A 22,524-nucleotide genomic window follows, 5' to 3' on the forward strand; every position below is an offset into this window, starting at 1 on the left:
GCGCGGTCGGTGGCACAGAAGACAATATGGTCGGGTCCGGCGGTGGGGGACATGTGCTGGCTCTTGGGGGGCTGCCGGTGGCACAGAAGACAATATGGTCGGTCCGGTGGTGGGGACATGTGCTGGCTCTTGGGGGGCTGCCGGTGGCACAGAAGGACAATATGGTCGGTCCGGTGGTGGGGACATGTGCTGGCTCTTGGGGGGCCGCCGGTGGCACAGAAGACAATATGGTCGGTCCGGCGGTGGGGACATGTGCTGGCTCTTTGGGGGCCGCCGGTGGCACAGAAGACAATATGGTCGGTCCGGTGGTGGGGACATGTGCTGGCTCTTTGGGGGCCGCCGGTGGCACAGAAGACAATATGGTCGGTCCGGTGGTGGGGACATGTGCTGGCTCTTGGGGGGCCGCCGGTGGCACAGAAGACAATATGGTCGGTCCGGCGGTGGGGACATGTGCTGGCTCTTGGGGGGCTGCCGGTGGCACAGAAGACAATATGGTCGGTCCGGTGGTGGGGACATGTGCTGGCTCTTGGGGGGCTGCCGGTGGCACAGAAGACAATATGGTCGGTCCGGTGGTGGGGACATGTGCTGGCTCTTGGGGGGCCGCCGGTGGCACAGAAGACAATATGGTCGGTCCGGCGGTGGGGACATGTGCTGGCTCTTTGGGGGCCGCCGGTGGCACAGAAGACAATATGGTCGGTCCGGTGGTGGGGACATGTGCTGGCTCTTTGGGGGCCGCCGGTGGCACAGAAGACAATATGGTCGGTCCGGTGGTGGGGACATGTGCTGGCTCTCTGGGGGCGGCCTAGACAACCGGGGGGACAAAAATATCCCACTGAGACAGGAAGACCAGACACATAATCTGCCCCCCCCCCCTGGAATCTGGAGCCGTTCCATCCGATATATATATACATATACACATACATATATACAGACCCAGTACCGTAGAGGACATCTACAATCACTTGTGCCCACGGCCGTTGCCTCACCCCATGTGACTGTTTTGCACGGATGTGTCATACGTGGTGGATGGAGGCACCGGATTGATTCAGGTGCGGGTCGATGCGCAGGAGACATAACTGCCACACACGCTGTTTCTCGGCGTACCGCGCGGCACACTGGTATACGCTGTATACACACACTACGTTGTTGTCATACACATCCTCGCCCTGAACAGGGCGCGAAATGTAAAAAAAAACCCCGCGCTGCATGAGATACGCGCCCAGCCAATCGCAGCCGTACGTGGTCTCCGCCGGCAGACCCGCTAGTTACAAACAACAGTAAACCGCTGCAGGGAGACCCGACATGGACACGAGGCCAGAGGTACAACCAACGGCCCCGATAACTACTAGTATAGTGCAGATGACAAGTATCGGGGCTCCCCATTCTACGTGCTGCCGGCAGACCCCGTGTATGGCGCTGCGCATGCCCACGGATCTCACGGACGGCGCGGTGTGACCTTTATCCTCTTAATTCCCTGCTGTGAGAGCGAGGATGTGTATGAAAACAGCGTATTGTGTGCGGGCAGCGTATCACACGCAGCGTATACAAGGGTAGAGCGCTCACGCCGAGAAACCGGGCTGCCATCTACTTCTCATGCGTATCAATAAACTGTCCGCACGCCGGTGTGCTGCATCAATGTAAGGGCATTGCCCCCATTGGCCGTGTATCGTGCGTCCGTGCAACGCACACGTAATACATGGTGAACACACGGGCGTGAGCCCCAAAGATCACAGCAGATAATAACAAAATATCACACCCAATATCCACAAAGGAATCTACTGGACCTCATCCAAACCCCGTGGTAAGGCGAGAGAATACAGCGGGCCGGGACCCCGCGTATCGCTCTCCTGGGGGGGCTGCAGTGTATGGTGGGATGAATGGGGCTGACCGGCTAAAGAGGCTTGGAAAGCCAGCAGTGCAGAGGTCCCAGCAGGGGCTGAATAACCAGATCGACTGAAAGTGCGAATAAACGGAAGCGCAAATGTTGTTCTGGTACAATTAACCTCAATCACATTCTGTCCAAAGACGTCTGACCGCGCACCATGTATAACACAGAACTGTAAGTGATGGCGGCATAAAGGGCCCGTTCCTCCCGCCGCATGCCTGGGCATTGGCGAGTATTTGATTTGTATTAACCCTTTAAGGACCAGACACTTTGTAGGGATTTTACCCACGTGGGGGTCTTACTGCACTTTATTTTTGTCCTCTGTTATTTTTGCTGCAGTTTCCCCCGTGACAGACGGCTGTTTTATTATAACTTTTTTCACTGACTTTTTAAAAGTCAGTAACTGTGCACCTAAGTGAAGTACAGGGACGGCTCCTCGTTGGGTTTTGGTATATAATATTTGGTGACGCATACGGCGTCGGCTTTGGGTCATTTTCTTTTTATGTATATATTTTTCTTTTATTCTGTAATTTTTTTTTACTTATTTTTGTAAGTTTTTTTACCATCTCTGTCCCCCAGGGAGTCAGATAAGATCTTTGGGGGTCCTTCACATTGTCTATTTCACCCTTTTCCCCTGTAGCAGGGGCATCCATAGGAGCCGCATCCATAGGAGCCCTAGTTACAGGGGAAACATCCCCCTGTAGTTACAATAGTCACTGGCAGAGCTGATCAGGGAGTGCGAGGACCCCGCAGGTCTGCCGTAACGGGAAAAATTCACAGAGGCAGAGGGAACTTATCGCGTAGTACATTCACAGAAGAGAACCCTAAAATTATATATTCTTTATTACAAAACAATTAAAAAGTCCAAGGACAAAAGCTAGTAGGACAAAACAAACATATGAAGACCTAACCCAGCTGTGTGATAAGAAGCGTATCCCACTCAGTAGTATATGGACTCCCTTACTGCATGCTCACACCAATCACTGGATACTTAGGTAATAGCTAGAGATGAGCGAGCGTACTCGGAAAAGCACTACTCGCTCGAGTAATTTGCTTTATCCGAGTATCGCTGTGCTCGTCCCTGAAGATTCGGGTGCCGGCACGGAGCGGGGAGCTGCAGGGGAGAGCGGGGAGGAACGGAGGGGAGATCTTTCTCTCCTTCTCTCCCGCCCGCTCTCCCCTGCTCCCCGCTGCGACTCACCTGTCAGCCGCACCCGAATCTTCAGGGACGAGCACAGCGATACTTGGATAAAGCAAATTACTCGAGCGAGTAGTGCTTTTCCGAGTACGCTCGCTCATCTCTAGTAATAGCCCTACTGTACAGGGTCCCCCAATATACTAAGATACCCGTACAGAGACTTGTAGCCCTTATAGGTAGGCCTACATACCATAGAGCTGAACACCAACAACCTGATGCATATAAGCTTGTGAATCCTAGGCTCGATGGGCTCACCCCGTTTGGATGACACTTCGTATGTTAGCCAATTTGGTTCTGGTTCAATGCATTTCAGTTGGCCCCAGCAACTCTTCAGGAATCGGGGGGTCAAGTTACAAAGAGTTTAGAAGGAAGCGGCCAATCTGGTCCCTACATCTTCAATATACAACACGTGTTACGTGACCCTGCGTTGTGGAGAATTCGGTGAGCAGTCAAAACTGTCAACCCAATTAGATTATTTAGTGGTCGTTACAGCAGGTTAGCTGATGGCGGACTTATTCTTGCTTCAGTGGATCAGCGGTCCACTTTGTTGAGGAGGGGTACACACATGCCGACGTCTGATATTGATTCACCCTACCCTTGGAGGAGTCCCCTACTCAATTACAAAGGTACACTTGTGCCACTGTATGCCAGGGTGATCTGTATGTGCCAATATATGTGGTAAATATGGCACCAGAGTTGTCCCCTGATAGGTTGCTCACTCGTACGGCTAAAAAAAGCCTCAAAGAGGTCTAAGATGGACACAACCTCAAGGCTATCACATGGCTACCAAGAAGGGGCAACAAAACCAGATGGTGTAGATGATGTTTCCACGCTATCTATAGGTGACTAGTGGTTAGATCAGCCCTACATCGTGGGGGGTGCAGCTGTTGTTTCCATATCTGTATAGTTTTCTTTTCAGCCCGCTGTGGCAACCAGACTGCCTCCACTTGCGGCCTCCCAACTGCTAAGTACTAGCAAGGGACGATCAATCCCCTCCTATTGTAGTTCACAAGATAAAGGACAGCACCCCAACCCGTGTCCCATTGTAGCGAGAAATCAAAAATAAATGATAAATAGGAGCAAGACCGCCAGCCCTGATGGTGGAGAGGCGGACGTATGTCTGCAAGGCTGTTTGTCCGCTCTTAAATAGCCCATAATGCACCAGGTCCGGCCCCAGGGCGTATGCATCCCTCCCCCTTCATAGCCAATGGAAAGCTGTTCCCATGGTTACCAAGAAGTTTATCATCTCTGCCTGCTCATCGGATTGTAGATCCAAATGATTACTTGAAGATCCGAGGGTAATCATTATACCTGAACCAAGCGGGCGATAAGTCCTTCAGATCCATGATGTAATCAGCAAATAATACATTGTGTTCCAGAGAGAGAGCCCTTATTTATCTGGAATCCATTGAAGCAAGAATAAGTCCGCCATCAGCTAACCTGCTGTAACGACCACTAAATAATCTAATTGGGTTGACAGTTTTGACTGCTCACCGAATTCTCCCCAACGCAGCGTCACGTAACACATGTTGTATATTGAAGATATAGGGACCAGATTGGCCGCTTCCTCCTAAACTCTTTGTAACTTGACCCCCCGGTTCCTGAAGAGTTGCTGGGGCCTACTGAAATGCATTGAACCCGAACCAAATGAACTAAATTGGCTGTATTTAACATACGAAGAGTGTCATCCAAACGGGGTGAGCCCATCGAGCCTAGGATTCACAAGCTTATATGGATCAGGTTGTTGGTGTTCAGCTCTATGGTATGTAGGCCTACCTATAAAGGCTACAAGTCTCTGTACGGGTATCTTAGTATATTGGGGGACCCTGTACAGTAGGGCTATTACCTAAGTATCCAGTGATTGGTGTGAGCATGCAATAAGGGAGTCCATATACTATTGAGTGGGATACCCTTCTTATCACACAGCTGGGTTAGGTCTTCATATGTGTTTGTTTTGTCTTACTATTCCTTTGCTGTAACAGGGGATCCCGGCTCTCACGTGATCACCGGGTCACTTAGTGGAAGTAATACTCTCGCAGTGGTGCCTTGGGTTGAGGGTTCCGTGACGAAGCTCTTAACCAAAAACACTCATATGTCAAAACCATTTTCCTCATTGAAATGAATGGAAACGGAATTAATCTGTTCTGCCATTCCTTTTAATGGTGCTGCCGCTGACAGCCCTGCAGTGATTTTTCAGGGAAGGGCTTTAAATATAAGCCCTTCCCTGAAAAATTACCCATAGCTGGTGTAAAAAATAACAAAAATATATAGTCACCTCTCCGCCGCTGCCGGGGCTCAGGCGCGTCCAGCCGCGACTTCTCCCTGCACTGTAATTAAGTTCTTTCAGCCAGCGGGTATTTAAAATCCTTGCCTCCTGAAAGAGCTGTATCTGATTGGCTGAGCGCTCAGCCAATCACAAGCAGTGCTCAGCCATTCATTGAATGACAGCTGCCTGTGATTGGTCACAGCGCTCAGCCAATCGTTGACTTTAATAGTTATGACTCCTGCAATGTGATGACAGCAAAACCTAAAGAATTGGTTGGCCGTTAGAGCATAAAATGGTCACTAAGGAGTTAAAGGGGCCCTTCGGTTCCAGAAGTGGCGAAGTTATATTACCTGCCATCTCTTGTCCCTTGGGTCCTCTGGCAGCCTAGACAGTTTTGAGTCTGCCAAGATGGCTGCTATAATCTTGTGACTACCTAATGCACACACCGGTAGTCCGAGGCACCTCAGGCTGCTCTTTGGCCAATCGGAGAGCTGGTGTCGTCCCTTAGTAGTCTGCATTAGCTGGTCAGCGCTCTTGGAAGACAGTGGACGGCCAGTGACATAACGACCCCTCCGCTCCCTGCATGGAGGTCGGCCTGCAAGGTGCTTTAAAGGGGTTGTCCCGCAGAAGCAAGTGGGGGTATACACTTCTGTATGGCCATATTAATGCACTTTGTAATATACATCGTGCATTAATTATTGGCCATACAGAAGTTATACACTTACCCCTCCGGTGTTGGCGTCCCCGTCTCCATGGCGCCGACTAAAGCTGCCTTCTGCCGGGATTAGACATGCTTGCGCTGTCTGCTCTCTTCTGTCCGGCTCCGGTGTGCTCGCGCTGCAGAGGTCTTCTGCGCATGCACCGGGGGGGTAAGTGAATAACTTCTGTATGGCTCATATTTAATGCACGATGTACATTACAAAGTGCATTAATATGGCCATACAGAAGTGTATAACCCCACTTGCTGCCGCGGGACAACCCCTTTAAATCACTTTTTATTTTTTAAACCTTTTTCATTGTAAAAGATGGGACTGCCTGAAGGCTCCTTTCCTGCCCCCGTCTAGGTACCCGGCAGACATTACCTGCCAGGGCTGGGGGGACCTAAAGTCTGAGAAGCACTTGCATTGTACCTACGTTACTGTTCCATCACCTTGTACTGGTGGCTGTAGTAGCGGCCATGTCTGCCACGTTGGGTTTGTGGGAATCTTCCATACTAGCACACGCTGCCTGGGCGCTACAGAAATGCGTGCGCACGCCGCCGACTCGTCTTCACTTGGCGGCATAATATTTGGGTTCCCGGTTGCAGAGCGTCTGCTGCTTGCGGAGTTCACGCAGGGGAAGACAACATTCTTCTGCATGAACTCTGCCTCTAAAACCGTGGAAGAGTCTCATGTTTCGTCTCCCAGACTTGCATGCAGATTTGGCCCCGCGAGAGATGTCACTTCTTAATGTGAAATCGCATCAGAAGTTCTTCATGCGGATTTTGCTCATTCGCAGGGCTAAAGGACGCACGGATTTGCGGTGATAGCGGACTTCTGCTGCAGTTCTGGAGGTGGACGCCGTCCCGTGAGCCTCCAGCGAGACTAGATAACTCCTAACACTTTTCCATCTTATGTTTTACCCGTTTAGTCGGAATCTCCGGAAGGAGAATGGATGAAGCTGCCGGGGAGCTCAAGCAGGCCCTTCCCAACCTACTGGATCCTCTTCAGGTTCACGTAGAAGTACATCAGAAGTCCTGCAGGTTTGTAACGGATGCCTACTCACTGTCTACTGGATGGCGACGGCGGCCGCAATGTGTGACTAATCTGCCGGGTCATGGGGGCGGTCAGACCAATCAGTGACTAACGTGTTGTACATCATAGTGTAGACGTGCGTTTCTTTACAAGGGCTCATTCACACCAACACGTCATCACCGTGTATTAGCTGCAGATGGAGTCGGTGACAGCACACTGATCCTCACTTTTTGGTTTTATTGGGTATAACACATGCATAAAAAGGAACGCAGCATGTTGTATTTTACCGCGTATTGCGTGTGTACCGCCCTATTGTTCTCTGTGAGTGGCGTATTAAGTGCTGTACATACATAGCACATCGCATATATGCAGCGTTTAATGCGCAACGCCGTTAGGAGACAGAAACTAGTCGCACAGCATGATAACGTGCGCGGGAGATGCTGTCATGCGCAGAGCACAATCGCTGCCCTGCGCAGCAGTAGCCGGCTCACACAACAGTAAGATACCGTGGTTTACGCATACGGCTGTGTGAACGAGCCCTTAGGTGTGCAGCTATGTCCTCGCTTAGTGTACTACATCAAGAGATGTGGCACAAGACGAAGCATGTGATGAATGTCGCCCGCCCACGACCGCACTGCCCGTTTGTTGGGGCGGCATCACACCCTCCAGGTTTTGTGCATTTCTGAACGGTATCAAAAATCTGCATGTGCGCTGAAAACAAACTGCGTTTGTGAACATCCACATGCAGTTTCCAGGAAGCAGGCGGGTCCTGATACATGTGCCTAGTTAGCGAGACTTGCATTTAACACAAAAAAAAGCAGTTTTTTTAATGCATTTTTGTGCTGCGGCTCAGAAGCCTCAAAATTGTCGCAGAGAAGATATTGCAGCCTGAAAAAGAAAAGTGTTTGGCGCCCGTTGCCTGAGAGACGCCTCCAGGGGGTTCTTATGTTGAATGTAACATAAACCTGTAACTTCCCTGTGTCCCACTGATCTGCCCCCTGGCACAGAGTAGGGAGAAGCTGTTTTCTGCTGATGACAGCTTCTCCCCCAGACCCCTCGCACAGTCAGCGTCTCGCTGTATCAGGCACTACTACTATTAGCAGACATGTTAACAGTTGTCTACCCCTTGGCCTTCTCTAGACTCCCCTGTATAGTCTCACTTTAGCTGTGATCTCATCTCTGGGTGTTTGGTAATTGCACCGCCCATCCTACTCATTGGCCGGGTCTGGTTGGTCTTTGGTTTTTGAATTTTGTTGAAAAATATTTAGTGTTGTCCAACTTCACACTATTGAGATCTACCCTCGGGATCGACCAGCCCGGACCCCCCCCCCCCCAGTGATCCGCGGTTTGACGGACCAGCAGGCTTCTGCATGCTGTGTTGAGCAAACACGCGGTTCAGATACAACTGTGGTGGTCCCTGTTGATATTTGCTGGCGTAGCTGCTATTAATTCAAAGGCAGCTTTGCCTGCAATACCAGCCCAAGCCACTGCAAGGGGTCAGTGCTGTGTATTTCTGACAGCGCTGTTGCTCTGTGCAGTAGGCACCAGCGAATAGCTGATTGCCGGGGGTCCCGAGCTGCAAAACCCCAAAATCTTTTTTTGCTGATGGTCTATCCGCAGGATAATAGTGGAAACCTGGACAACCCCGTCAATAAACAAGATTATAAATAATATACTAGTTTTATGTTTTCACGCTTCAGCTCAGCGAAGAAGGAAGATGTAACGGCCCACGCGATGCAGCTATTAAGTAGGCACTGCGTGGTGTTTGGCGATTACACCTGGACAGAATTTGATGACCCTTTTTTGGTGAAGAATGTGAACTCAGTGGCGGTTGTAGATACAGAGCTAAAACTAAAGGACAGAAAGGTAAGAAAGTGTTCAAAGACCCGTCTGTTACCAATAAGAAGCTACTGAGAGTACGAGGGAGATTTATTAAAGGGGTTGTCTCGCGAAAGCAAGTGGGGTTATACACTTCTGTATGGCCATATTAATGCACTTTGTAATGTACATTGTGCATTAATTATGAGCCATACAGAAGTTATTCACTTACCTGTTCCGTTGCTAGCGTCCTCGTCTCCATGGTGCCGTCTAATTTCAGCGTCTAATCTCCCGATTAGACGCGCTTGCGCAGTCCGGTCTTCTCCCTTCCGAATGGGGCCGCTCGTGCCGGAGAGCTGCTCCTTGTAGCTCCGCCCCGTCACGTGTGCCGATTCCAGCCAATCAGGAGGCTGGAATCGGCAATGGAGCGCACAGAGCCCACGGTGCACCATGGGAGAAGACCCGCGGTGCATCGTGGGTGAAGATCCCAGCGGCCATCTTACTAAGGTAAGTAAGAAGTCGCGGGAGCGCGGGGATTCGGGTAAGTACTGGACGGTTTTTTTATTTTTACCCCTGCATCGGGTTTGTCTCGCGCCGAACGGGGGGGCTATTGAAAAAAAAAAAAAAACCCGTTTCGGCGCGGGACAACCCCTTTAAGGCTGTAAGACGAGGTGAAGCCGTTGGCCATTGTGATCCGTCCAGGTCTGCTGTGGTTTTCTTAAGGACGGCTCACACAAGTGGATTTCATTTGCACTTTACGCGCATGATGTACGGCAATTCAAACAGTGGTTTTCGCTGTTCCACTCACACTAGTGTTTATTCATTGAGTGTACAAAAAGCGTGCAGCATGTTCTATCTCACCCATTACTGCGCCCGTTAGACCCCTAGTGTTCTCATTGGGTGTGTAGTAAATGCTGGACATCCGTCTCCACTGGAAATGGAATCCATTGTGTTCCTTGTTGCAACTGCACCACTTCTTACACCAGTTTTTGAATCCCTCCTTATTGCTTAGACTTGGGGTCCTTTTAGATGCCCCCGTTCTCGTTTGAAGGAGTGACATCACTGCTGGCTCGTTCGCTCTCGTGCGGCCCCTTTAGACAGGCAGATATATCGTTGGCTCCTGCTCATGAGAATTTTCCAGTCCTTCACATTCGCTGTATAAGTGACAGGGGGGACGGAACGAGCGCTGCTTAAACCAAACGGTAGGTGAACGAGCGACAATGGGGTTTACGTCTGCATAACAGGAACGATGAGCGAAAAGGGAACAATGTTCATTCGTTGCTGGCTGCGTTTAGACCGAGCGATTCATCATTCACTTTCGCTCGTTTGAACCATAATCGTTCCATCTAAAAGCACCTTTAGTTATTCATGGACATTAGACTGAAAGATTCTAATCTCTGTGGGGACGGCCGCCGGACATCTGCCAGGGGGTACGGAAATCCCTCCAACCCTTCTAAGTCCCAGCGATCCAATCTTTCCCCTACCCGGTAGATAACAGTCCCCCAACTACTGGACGGTCTCTTTAATCTTTGGGTCGCTGTCCAGTTGTTTTGAGGGTGTGGACTCTAAACACGGAGTAGAAGATTGGCAATCCTGTTGGGATGAAATTCTTCCATTAATTACAAAATGTGGCTGATGTTTCATGTAACATCTCATTAGACGAAGTCTGGCCGTCCTGCTTGGCTTGTGACGGCCAGTAGGGAGCGATCTGCCCTCACTGGGGATTAGGATCACTCATGTTGTTTTGTGGGTAAACTTTGTTTCAAGATAAATTTTTTGTTCTGAATTTAGTTGGCTTCTCTCGCCTACATCATTGTGAAGTGAGTATCTTCTAATGCAGGCCTCTGTGATTGCTGCTGCTGTAGTTGCTATTCCTGACTTCTCCTCTCTGTTTTTTTGTATTTCAGCCCTTTGACCTTGGGAAGTGCAGTATACGTGTTCACGTATTTCAACTGAATGAAGAAGGACCGAGCACGGAGAACTTGGAAGAGGAGAACGAGGAGCTTGTGGCAGCCAGTCACTGGCTGCTGCCTGCTGGTAAGAACTTTATTTTGGTAAAAATATCATTTTTCTTGCCTGCACCTTACAAAACCAGATGCATAGATTTCAGATTCATTATATATAGTAGTGCTGTAATATCGTTATAACTTTTTGTCCTCAGCCCATTCCTCCTTTGAATACCAATTGCCGAGTGAATTCAATTCAAAATCTTAAAGGGTAATTCTGGCAAAAACACACTTTTCCATCTCTGCCCCCCTCACCTGACTGCTCGTCATACACTAGAGGTCTCCTTTGTATATAGCAAAAGGAGAGTCCCACAGCACACCTCCGTATGCACAAAAAAGTGCAGAGGCCACGGTAGATACATGAGGCAACAGCCACTTAAGGGACCACGGATCCTTAGTCCCCAGCGTAGTACATCCAGTAGAGAAGCAAATGACAGCATCAATGGTGTAGCAAAACAATATAAAGTTTTATTGCTCCATACAGCAGGCAACGACTTTAGCTGGCTTTATCAAGCCTCAGGCTGGATAAAGACTGCTAAAGTCGAAACGTTGCCTGCTGTATGGAGCAATACAACTTTATATTCTTTTGCTACTCCATTGATGCTGCCATTTGCTTCTCTACTGGATGTACTACTTTGTATATGGCAGTCACTTCCATACAGTACAGACCCCTCTCTAATGCTTGTCAGGCACCATTGTGATGCTGATATATAATATATATAATTTTTTTTTGTTTTACTTTTTCACTCCCCACCCATAATGCATTAGCCGAGGCTATACAATTTTTGCCTGCTGAGGGGAACCGTTTAATTATCATTAGCTTCTATTTTCACCTATATAAGCTACAGTCCATAAGTATACAGTCAGGAGGATGAGCTGTGATCTCCTCTCTTATAACTGCGTGACAGGAACTGTGTGATCATCGTAGGTAACTATAAGAGGAGTATCTGTCTGCCTCTGTAGGCAGGTTCTGTGGTAGCTTCAAGTAACTGCATCACACTGACTGTGAATCTGACAATTTAAGAACACAGAAAGTGAAGCAGATCTGAGACGGTCAGAACTGAGATCACATGATATCCGTCTTTTCCTCTCTAAGAGCCAGGATAAGATGTCATCGCCACATAATTAGAGAGGGAAAGACGGAATCACCTGTGGCAAAACATTTTTCTAGTCATGGACAAAACATGGAACAGGTGAGAGTTATACTGAAGGGGAACTTCAAGTCGCAGAAGAATTAGGGAGTACAAATTTATGGCCATTTTTTGATAACCTCAAGAATGGAATGAACATCGGAGCGGGGTTATTGCATCAGTGGAGAATATGAAAGGTCTGAAGGAGGTCAAGAGGGGTGTCTTTAGGGAGAGCACCCAGGGGGTGTGTAGAGACACCTGGGGGGGGAATGGGTCGGGGGATGGCATTGTCTCTCCCCAAGGAGAGTACCCAGAAGGGATGCTATTCCCAATCATGGTTTTACAGACTTGGTAAAAAGTCATACATTGATTTGAAGGAATGCTGCGATCCAATAGGTGGCGCTGCAGACGTATTGTTTCATCTTCCATATTTCGCAGAGGAGCATGGATGGCCTTATAAGTCTCCTCACTCACCTTATAGGTGCTCTCCTTAATGACAGATGATACCTTTGACTGAAGCAGACGTGCCAAGAGCAGTGGCCGGTCTTCAGCTCTCAAAGATGTATGTCATTGCTGTTTTCATTCTGAGTTTTGTCTTTCCAGCTGAGTTTCATAGACTGTGGGAGAGTCTGATCTATGACAGCAAAATAAAGTCTAACGTAAGTATTTTTAGGAAATGTACTAGGAAAAAAGTGAGAGCAACATGGTGGCTTAAAAATGCCCAGAAGTCACATTTGGCTTCTGTTGTTTCCCAGTTGACTGTTCTCGGCTCCTTCCAGCAGATGGCGCTGTATGGGGCCGTCTTCAGCTGCCAGAAGGACCCCAGAACAGCCGACGGAGCAGGCGCCCCCGTAGGTGAGAGTGCAGGTACTCTGTAAGAAGTGATCACCTTGGGAATGCCTTAGGTTGCATGTAGTCTGTGCTGAGTAATAGGGGTCTTGTAGGACGTGTAGCTGTGTGTTCCTCGGACGCTCCCGCTGTGTGTTCCTCGGACGCTCCCGCTGTGTGTTCCTCGGACGCTCCCGCTGTGTGTTCCTCGGACGCTCCCGCTGTGTGTTCCTCGGACGCTCCCGCTGTGTGTTCCTCGGACGCTCCCGCTGTGTGTTCCTCGGACGCTCCCGCTGTGTGTTCCTCGGACGCTCCCGCTGTGTGTTCCTCGGACGCTCCCGCTGTGTGTTCCTCGGACGCTCCCGCTGTGTGTTCCTCGGACGCTCCCGCTGTGTGTTCCTCGGACGCTCCCGCTGTGTGTTCCTCGGACGCTCCCGCTGTGTGTTCCTCGGACGCTCCCGCTGTGTGTTCCTCGGACGCTCCCGCTGTGTGTTCCTCGGACGCTCCCGCTGTGTGTTCCTCGGACGCTCCCGATCTGCATCGTATCACTGACATCTTCTCTTTCAGCTTTTAGATTACGTTACGACGACGCTGCTGTTCTCTGACAGAAATGTAGACAGCAATTTGATTGCATGGAACAGAGTGGTCCTTCTGCATGGTGAGTCCTTACCGGATTGTGATCCCTAGTACCGGTCTGTAATGGGATGTATATATTGGGCACAAGAAACAAGTAGGGCTACTGTGGGCTATTTAACCCATTCACTCCCAAGCCATTTCATCCCAGCCTTCCAAGAGCTGTAAGTCTTTTATTCTTCCATCAGCCTCGCCATAAGAGGGCTTGTTTTTGTGGGCCAAGTTGTGCTGGGCTGAAAAACGTACAAATTCTTACGTTGGGTGAAATGGGAAAAATGTAATCGCTTCATTGTTCTTTAGGTTTTGTTTTTGCAGCGTGATGGTGCGGTCACAATGTTCGGAGTGTGTGTGAGTGTGTGTATATATATATATATATAATAGGATGTATGTGTGTATGTGCAGCCAGAACTCATGAACGCCTGGAGCAATTTCAACCAAACTTGGTACATATCTAACTCATCCCATGGGAACAAATTTAGGGGGGGATAAGACAGCCCCACTACCCCTGGAAGGGAGAGTGGGGAATGCTGGAATTGCACTTTAGCAGATGGTTTTTATTTCACAGTCTTATCTAACACAGACGACCTCTTCCTCAAATACTACTCTATTACACAGACCTCCAGCTCCTAAGATAATATCTTACACAGACAACTTCCCCCTCTTATATACTAATATATTACACAGACGACCTCCTCATATACTAATATATTACACAAACGACCTCCTCATATACTAATATATTACACAGATGACCACCTCCTCATGTAGTAATATATTACACAGACGACGTCCTCCTCAAATACTAATATATTACACGGACGACCTCCTCCTCATATACTAATATATTACACAGACGACCTCCTCCTCATGCAGTAAGATATTACACAGATGACCACCTCCTCATATACCAATATATTACACAGGTGACCTCCTCCTCATATACCAATATATTACACAGGTGACCTCCTCCTCATATACCAATATATTACACAGATAACCTCCTCCTCATATACTAATATATTACACAGACGACGACCTCCTCATATACTAATATATTACACAGACGACCTCCTCCTCATGCAGTAAGATATTACACAGACGACCTCCTCCTCATATACCAATATATTACACAGATAACCTCCTCCACATATACTAATATATTACACAGACGACCTCCTCCTCATATACGAATATGTTACACAGACAACCTACTCCTCATATATTAATATATTACACAGGCGACCTCCTCCTCATATACTAATATATTACACAGGCGACCTCCTCCTCATATACTAATATATTACACAGACGACCTCCTCCTCATATACTAATATATTACACAGACGACCTCCTCCTCATATACTAATATATTACACAGACGACCTCCTCCTCATATACTAATATATTACACAGACGACCTCCTCCTCATATACTAATATATTACACAGACGACCTCCTCCTCATATACTAATATATTACACAGACGACCTCCTCCTCATATACTAATATATTACACAGACGACCTCCTCCTCATATACTAATATATTACACAGACGACCTCCTCCTGATGCAGTAATATATTACACAGACGACGTCCTCCTCAAATACTAATATATTACACAGACGACCTCCTCCTCATATACTAATATATTACACAGACGACCTCCTCTACATATACTAATATATTACACAGACAACCTCCTCATATACTAATATATTACACAGACAACCTCCTCCTCATATACTAATATATTACACAGACAACCTCCTCCTCATATACTAATATATTACACAGACAACCTCCTCCTCATATACTAATATATTATACAGACAACCTCCTCCTCATATACTAATATATTACACAGATAACCTCCTCCTCATATACTAATATATTACACAGACGACCTCCTACTCATGCAGTAAGATATTACACAGACGACCTCCTCCTCATATACTAATATTTTACACAGATGACCTCCTCCTCATATACTAATATATTACACAGACGACCTCCTCTACATATACTAATATATTACACAGATAACCTCCTCCTCATATACCAATATATTATACAGACGACCTCCTCCTCAAATACTAATATATTAAAACAGTACACACACACACACACATTTAAATTCTTTTCGTGTCTAAAAATAAAATACACGGACAACGCCTGATAATCAGCTAGTATATTATAATAGAAAGTTGTATTTAATTATTGAGTTTTTTACAACTTAGAAAAAAGTGTTTGTTTTTCTTCTTCAAGCAAAATTGCTTTTTGTCCTCATATTCTGAGCCCCACAACATTTTTAAAAAATGTTCTTCTCTATTCCTCATAGGGGGCTTGAGTTTACAGTTGTTTGCTTTTATGAAATACTGCAATACTTCTGTATTTCAGTATATGGTACCTTTCAATGTAATCCTATTAAAGGGGTTTACCAAGATTTTTTTGCATGCCATAAAACAGTAATCATGTATTCTCCGCTGTGTCCGGCGCCGCTGCTCAGTCCTGCTCCTGCTGTTTGTTTACAGGCTGTTCCCCTGCCCGGTCTACGAAATGTCACAGGAGTTGCAGCCAATGATAGAGCTGATAAATCAATCACTGAGCTCTATCATTGGCTGTAAAGTTCCATAAACAGGCTGGTGAAGCCTCTAAATGTGACACCAGAGGGGAGACCCGGTGCAGGAAGCCGCAGGGAGAAGTGAGGATTTTTTTGGCAGGAGTAGCTGGGTTTTATGTAAAAAAAAAAAAAAAAAAGAAAACCCTTTTAAGTCCTACCTTAGGCAGGGCTTAATAGACCTGTTTCCATGGCAAGTGCGGGAGCCTTTACCAGGCCAAGGGTTGCCATGGCAATTATCGGCATACCTGCAATCATGTCGTCTCCTCCCATCTATTGGCTTAGATGCCGCAGTCAGTATTAGCCGTGTTGACTGGTCATAATCAAGTCTAGCTGCAATTGCTGCCATTGCCAGCAGGTGTCATCTGTTTAACATAGCTGTCGCCTGCCGGGTATGGAGCCACTTTAGCTACTTGGCCACCCCCCCTTGCGCTGAATGATTCAGACACCGGCCCGACTTACGAGAATAACATGTAAATCTGCCATTGTGTCACATTCCCTGTTTTTTCATGCCTTCTGCTAGGACCGCCTGGTACCGGGAAAACATCCCTCTGCAAAGCATTGGCTCAGAAGCTGTCAATCCGACTGTCAAGCAGGTATTGCTATTTGTAATATAAAGCCGGGCTTCTCAAGCTTTGATTTTCTCTCCAGTGCCCCCCACCTCAATGTGCATGGCAATATGTATAAACCCTGACTTTTTTATCTCTTGAAGCCAATATGGCACGTGGTTAGGATGCTGAGACCTATTGCTGCAGCTAGAAGGAGCACTGTGTAGCTTATCACCACAGTTCTGCCTTCCCTGCCAACCCACTAGGGGGCGCCTTCCTTGTACAAGGAGACTTATCACATGAAAAATGCCATTCACTCTGCAGGCAGCCTGTTAATTGGAGCTGGAGGCAGAATGATATTCAGCTTAACTTGTAATTTATTGATGTAAATCTCTGCTCTTTCTGCCCGCAGGAGCACCGTAGGTGGCTCTTGGTGACAGTTCAAGGGACCCTCCAGCCCTGCGCAAGCCAAGATGGCCGCTCGCTTCTCTGTATATACATCATTGGTCTAAGACAATGCAGGCTAATCTGACTGCTCCACACGGGTCAGTAACAGCATGTAGTGTCTCAGACTAACGCGGAGTGCACCAGGTGTAAGCGGTCGCCGTCTCCGGAGCGGCGCTTTAAGATGAATACATTACAAGTTATATTGGATCTTTTTTCACAAAACAGAGTATTAAACCCTTCAAGTCTCCCCCTCCACAACCCGCTGCCTGCAGAATAGACTATTTCCAGCATGACGGTTCTCTCCAAGTCAGACGCACATTGTGAAAGGTACTAAGTTAATATAGAATATTATTGTAAATGCTGAGATGTTTGTTTACAGATACAATGTTTGTCAGCCGACTAGTATGTAGATACAGGTTATCTGGCCCGCAGTCTCCCCTGTGAATACGGGATGTGCCGCCCGCACTTCTGGAAAGGAACAGCCGCATGAAGAATCACTTGTGTGGCTGCTCTTCCATCAACAATCGCTTGGTGTATAACTGCCTTTATCTTTCCATTCAAGCACATTGCTTTATTGCCACATTCCCTGTTCTCTTTACACAGTATCAGGCAGAAGTTTGGACACACCTTTTCATTCCAAGGGTTTTCTTATAGATAGTTTTTCTGCATTGTAGATTCATATTGAAGACCTATAAACTATGAAGGAGCACATATAAAATTAAAAGGTTTTTCCAGGCAGTACCCACTGTCAGCAGGGATGGCCATGGTGAGAGCAGAAGCGGCTGCTCCGACCTCTGTGCAGTGGCTGGAGCTCATAATTTCAGGTGCAGCTCTCATTGAAATCAATACGAGCCGCACCTGCATTTACGAGCGCCGGCCACTGCACAGAGGTCGGAGCAGCGGCTTTCGCTCTGACCGCAGTGTGCCCTGGCCGTGGGAAACTCCATTTTAAGTACTAAACAAGAAGTGTTAATGTTTTTTTGCTGTATTTTAGATTCTTTGACTTGGATGACAGCTTTGCATGCTCTTGGTATTTTCTTAGTCAGCTTCTTGATTTGCTCGCATGGAAGGCTCGTACAACAGTCTTGAAGGAGTTCCCAGAGGTCCTGAGCACTTAATAACTTCACTCTGCGGTCCAACTCCTCCCAAACCATCTCAGTTGGGTTTAGGTTGGGTGAGTGTGGACGCTGTCAGCTTCACTGCCACTCGCCGCCTCAGTAAAATACTACTTACATAGCCTGAGGGTGCATAGAAATACAAAAGATGGCCCCACTAAGTGCCAACCAGGTGGGATGGCATGTCGTTGCAGAATACTTCTAGTAGTCATGACCCCAACAGTGTCACCAACACGCACCCCCACATCATAACCCCTCCACCATGCTTCACGATGGGAATCACACATGTAGACATCATCTGGTCGCCTCTTCTGTGTCTCACAAAGACATGGCAGTTGGAACCAGAAATCTCTCATTTTGATTCATCAGACCAAAGTACAGATTTCCACGGGGCTAATGTCCATTCCTTGAGTTCTTGGCCTAAGTGGTTCTCACCAGTATTGGCTACTTTCACCATAAAGACCTGATTCTTGCAGTCTCCTCTGAACAGTTGATGTTGAGATGTGTCTGGTACTAGATCTCTGTGCAGCATTCATCTGAAGAGCTGTTAATTTGCTGTTCCTGAGGCTGGTAACGCTAAGGAACTTATTGTCTGCAGCAACTCTTGGTCTTCTTCTCCTGGGACAGACCTCATTAGTGCCAGATTAATCATCATGTTTCATGGTATCCTCAAGTACATTCATAAAAACCATCAAAGTTCCTAAAGGTTTCTGGACTTGCAAACCTTCATGTCTTTAAGTGAGGATAGATGTTGTTTCTTTTAGTTGGGGGGTTCTTGCCATAATGTGGGTTAGAACAGTAGTAGAATAGGGCTAAGCACTGAATATGCCAACCCAACCTCTGCACAACACAACTGATGGTCTAAAACACATTGAGAAGGCAGGACATTCCACAAATTAGCTCTTGACAGGGCAGACCTGTTAAAACCATTCCAGGTGACGACCGCAGGAAGGGCATTGAAGGAATGTGTTCAAAGCTGAAGCTGCCATCAAAGCTAAAGGGGGCTACAATGAAAAGTCTAAAATATAAAAGATTCTGGGTTGATGAACGCTTTTTTCTTTACTACTTCATTCCTTATGGTTTCCTTCAGGTGTTCTTGGCTTCAGTACGAATCTACAATGTAAAAAATGAAAGGAAGAAGAAAAAACAGGGGATTGGTTCTGTATAAAAAAGGTTATACAAGAAATGATGTATAGTTGCCGTTACCACACTGCAGAATGCAGATACCCTGTTTATACCCAACACTGTCCATCACTCATGGCAAGCGCGAACTTATGTTTCTTTTTAAAATGTACCATTAACCAAAAAAATCCTTAAAGGGAACCTGTCACTGTGAAAATGCGAGGGGAGCGTGTTATAGAGCAGAAGGAGCTGACCAGATCTATATAAACTTATGTGGGAAAAGATTGGGTAGAGCTGGTAATCAATTTATTCATTCAGACCTCAGGGTGTTGTCGGCATCGGCCGCACTGACATACACCTGATTATGTTACCCATAACTCCCTATATTACTCATCAGCCCCCTATACACCTTCCTCATGTCACATTTAGGAAACGGTTCTCTAAAGCTAGCTTGGACAATCCTACAAGGCCCTTGCCATTATGAGAGAAGGGTGGTCCCCGATGTGTCACTTTTTTTTACCTTCGGTTAAATCGGATCCCACACGGGGTTAGTCTTGAATGATACGGGATTTGCATATTTAGAATGCATCTACCCCAAGTCATGCACTAGTTTGTGTGGCCTTGTATCTGCCCATAGACTTCTCCAGCCAGCACAGAACCATTCTATTTTTCTCTACACCCTGCCTTACAAGCATAACTATCTTCTAACTCCGGCTAAGCAAATGTGGGCGGCTTTGTGTTTCCTTTCTGTAATCTTCCCTGGAGGTTAATAAAGCGACTCGCCCCTCTTACAATATACACATGTAAGCAGCCCTGGTGTGTTGGGGAGGGGGGGGGGTGTCTGCATATAAGATTGTAATATCTTGTGTCTGGCTAATTAACGTATCACATGTTATTTCCTAGGTATAGATGTGGCCAGCTCATAGAAATCAATAGCCACAGTCTGTTCTCAAAATGGTTTTCAGAGGTAAGACTCTTAGAAGTAAAGCCGGTGACTGCGGTGGGTGGAGTGACTGTGGGGGAGACAAGTAATGTCTTGAAAATGTTACATAGAATTCAAAAACAGTGTGAAATCAGAGTAAAGCTGGTCAGCTGGTCATACATCATACTGTAGCTGTTGCTTAGTTGGTCGATGACTACTTCCACCCCCGACTTCCCAAAGCATGCATGTTGCAATTGCAAGAATAAGTAAGTGAAGCATTTGGAATTATCTGGACTTCTGCATTGATTACTAATAAAAGGTAGTCTGATTGCTCCCGAATTAACAATTACAGACATACACAGTCTAACTAAGCTAATAACGTGAAAACACTGAATAAATGTGTACAGTGCAGGGAGAACACAATAGGGGAACCCTTGAATCTGTAGATCTGCACCCCTTCTTGGCAACAATCACTTCAACCAAATGTCTCCTGATACTGCAAATAGGCCCCCTGCTAATGTGTTTCAGTTCATCACTATTTCTTGGTTGCCCTCTCCAGGCCATGCCACAGCATCTCAATAGGGTTAAGGTGAAGACTCTGACTTGGCCATTCCAAAACACATCGTCTTCTTCCATCAAGCACTCTTTCGCTGATTTGCTTGTGTGTTTTGGGTCATTGTCTTCTATCAGCCCGATGTCTTTTCGGCTTGGGGTTGGGCTGCTGACATTCTTCTGTAAAATGTTTGTACACCTTGTCTCTCCAGGCCCCAAGGTGGCAAAGCAGTCTCCAACCACAATGCCCCCGTTGTCATGCCTCACAGGTGGAAGGAGGCTTTGATGTTGATTTGTATCCCGGAAAAGGAAATATAAAAATAAACACTGAAAACGGCCATATACTTACTGACACAGGAGGGCAAACATGTGCACCACCTCAGCATGCAGGCAGCCAAACTACCACATGAGGGAGCCAGTTACACCTGTGGAGGACACCGATGAGACAGCTACTCACACAAACCTCCTATATAGAGGGAGTGGCTGCTTGGTGTATACTCCTGCACAATGTAGATACAAAGTGTCAGACCATCCTGATACATGTAGTGCACCATGCAGACTAGCAACCTATTAATGACGCCATAATAGTTCGATGAGCTGCCCTGCACCTCAAAAAGTTAACCATATTGGCACTGCCACCCTGGGCTCCCCGGTGTTTAAAAGCCGCACTGCATGTGAATAATACATAATAAATGCGAGGTATTAGTTGGATTTTGGCCAAAATACTTGAGCTCACAAGCCAATTGTCAAGGCTTCTTGCGTTTTGTGAGTCCCTACACTAATATAAATGTCTCACAGAAAGGGAAATACGAGGGGCTGCTGCTAAGTCTTTGGCTTTGTGTTCTTTTTTCATTTCTATGGTAACGAATGTTACATCACATGAAAGCCTTATGTGTCTAATATATGTGTTTGTAGCTTATGGCAACAGTGATCTTGGCACGTGGGAAAACAAAAAAAAAAGATATCTGCAAAGTGAGTCCCCAAATGTTTGACAGCAGATCAGAAAAGCATGCGAGTGAAAACTTCCCGGTCCATTTGTCAGAGTTTCCGGACTGATGAGAACTTCCTGGATCGACTGGTCACTATGGATGAGACCTGGATTTATTTGTATGACCCTGAAACCAAGAAGCAGTCAAAAGAGTGGAGGCACTGTGGTTCTCCTCGCCCAAAGACGTTCAGCCGCTAAGGTGATGGCGTCTGTGTTCTGGGACAAAGAGGGCGTGCTGCTAGTGGACTTCCATCTGGTTGACCACCCACCTTATTCACCAGATCTAGCTCCCTCCGACTATCATCTGTTTCCAAACCTGAAGAAACACCTCAAGGGGACCAAATTTCACACCATTTCTGATGCCATGGCTGCTATGGATGACTGGTTTGAGGCACAACCAAAATCCTTCTTTCTGCAAGGCTTACAGAGCTTGGAATTCCGATGTAAGAAGTGTCTTGGCATCAGTGGAGAGGATGTGGAATAAATGAAAAGTTTCATCTTCCTATCTCGTTTCTTTCTGGGTAAAGACAAAGACTTATCAGCAGCCCCTCGTATATTGATTTGTAATGTTCTTTTCCCTCCAAACTCAGCATTGTGCATTTGTGCTAAAAAGTTCCACTTTTGTCTCAACTGTCCATAGAACATTCCCCAGAAGCACTTTGAAATGTCCAGCTGATGTTGGACAAACTTGAGATGGGCCATAATATCTCTTTTT

General features: G+C 47.0%; 1 protein-coding gene across 2 annotated transcripts in view; it reads left to right on the top strand.

Annotated features, from left to right (window-relative positions):
- TRIP13 (thyroid hormone receptor interactor 13) overlaps positions 1 to 22,524 on the top strand; it is a 44,334-nt gene that overhangs the window by 1,717 nt on the left and 20,093 nt on the right. For both annotated transcript variants that reach the window (XM_066584624.1, XM_066584625.1), the window contains exons 2-8: positions 6,979 to 7,090; positions 8,783 to 8,948; positions 10,808 to 10,937; positions 12,640 to 12,695; positions 13,432 to 13,522; positions 16,639 to 16,711; positions 20,251 to 20,314. In XM_066584624.1, the coding sequence (XP_066440721.1) occupies positions 6,999 to 7,090; positions 8,783 to 8,948; positions 10,808 to 10,937; positions 12,640 to 12,695; positions 13,432 to 13,522; positions 16,639 to 16,711; positions 20,251 to 20,314 (672 nt within the window). In that variant the 5' untranslated portion in view covers positions 6,979 to 6,998. The remainder of the gene's footprint in view (positions 1 to 6,978; positions 7,091 to 8,782; positions 8,949 to 10,807; positions 10,938 to 12,639; positions 12,696 to 13,431; positions 13,523 to 16,638; positions 16,712 to 20,250; positions 20,315 to 22,524) is intronic.

The sequence above is a fragment of the Eleutherodactylus coqui genome, chromosome 12, assembly GCF_035609145.1.
Source record: "Eleutherodactylus coqui strain aEleCoq1 chromosome 12, aEleCoq1.hap1, whole genome shotgun sequence".
Classification (NCBI taxonomy): domain Eukaryota; kingdom Metazoa; phylum Chordata; class Amphibia; order Anura; family Eleutherodactylidae; genus Eleutherodactylus; species Eleutherodactylus coqui.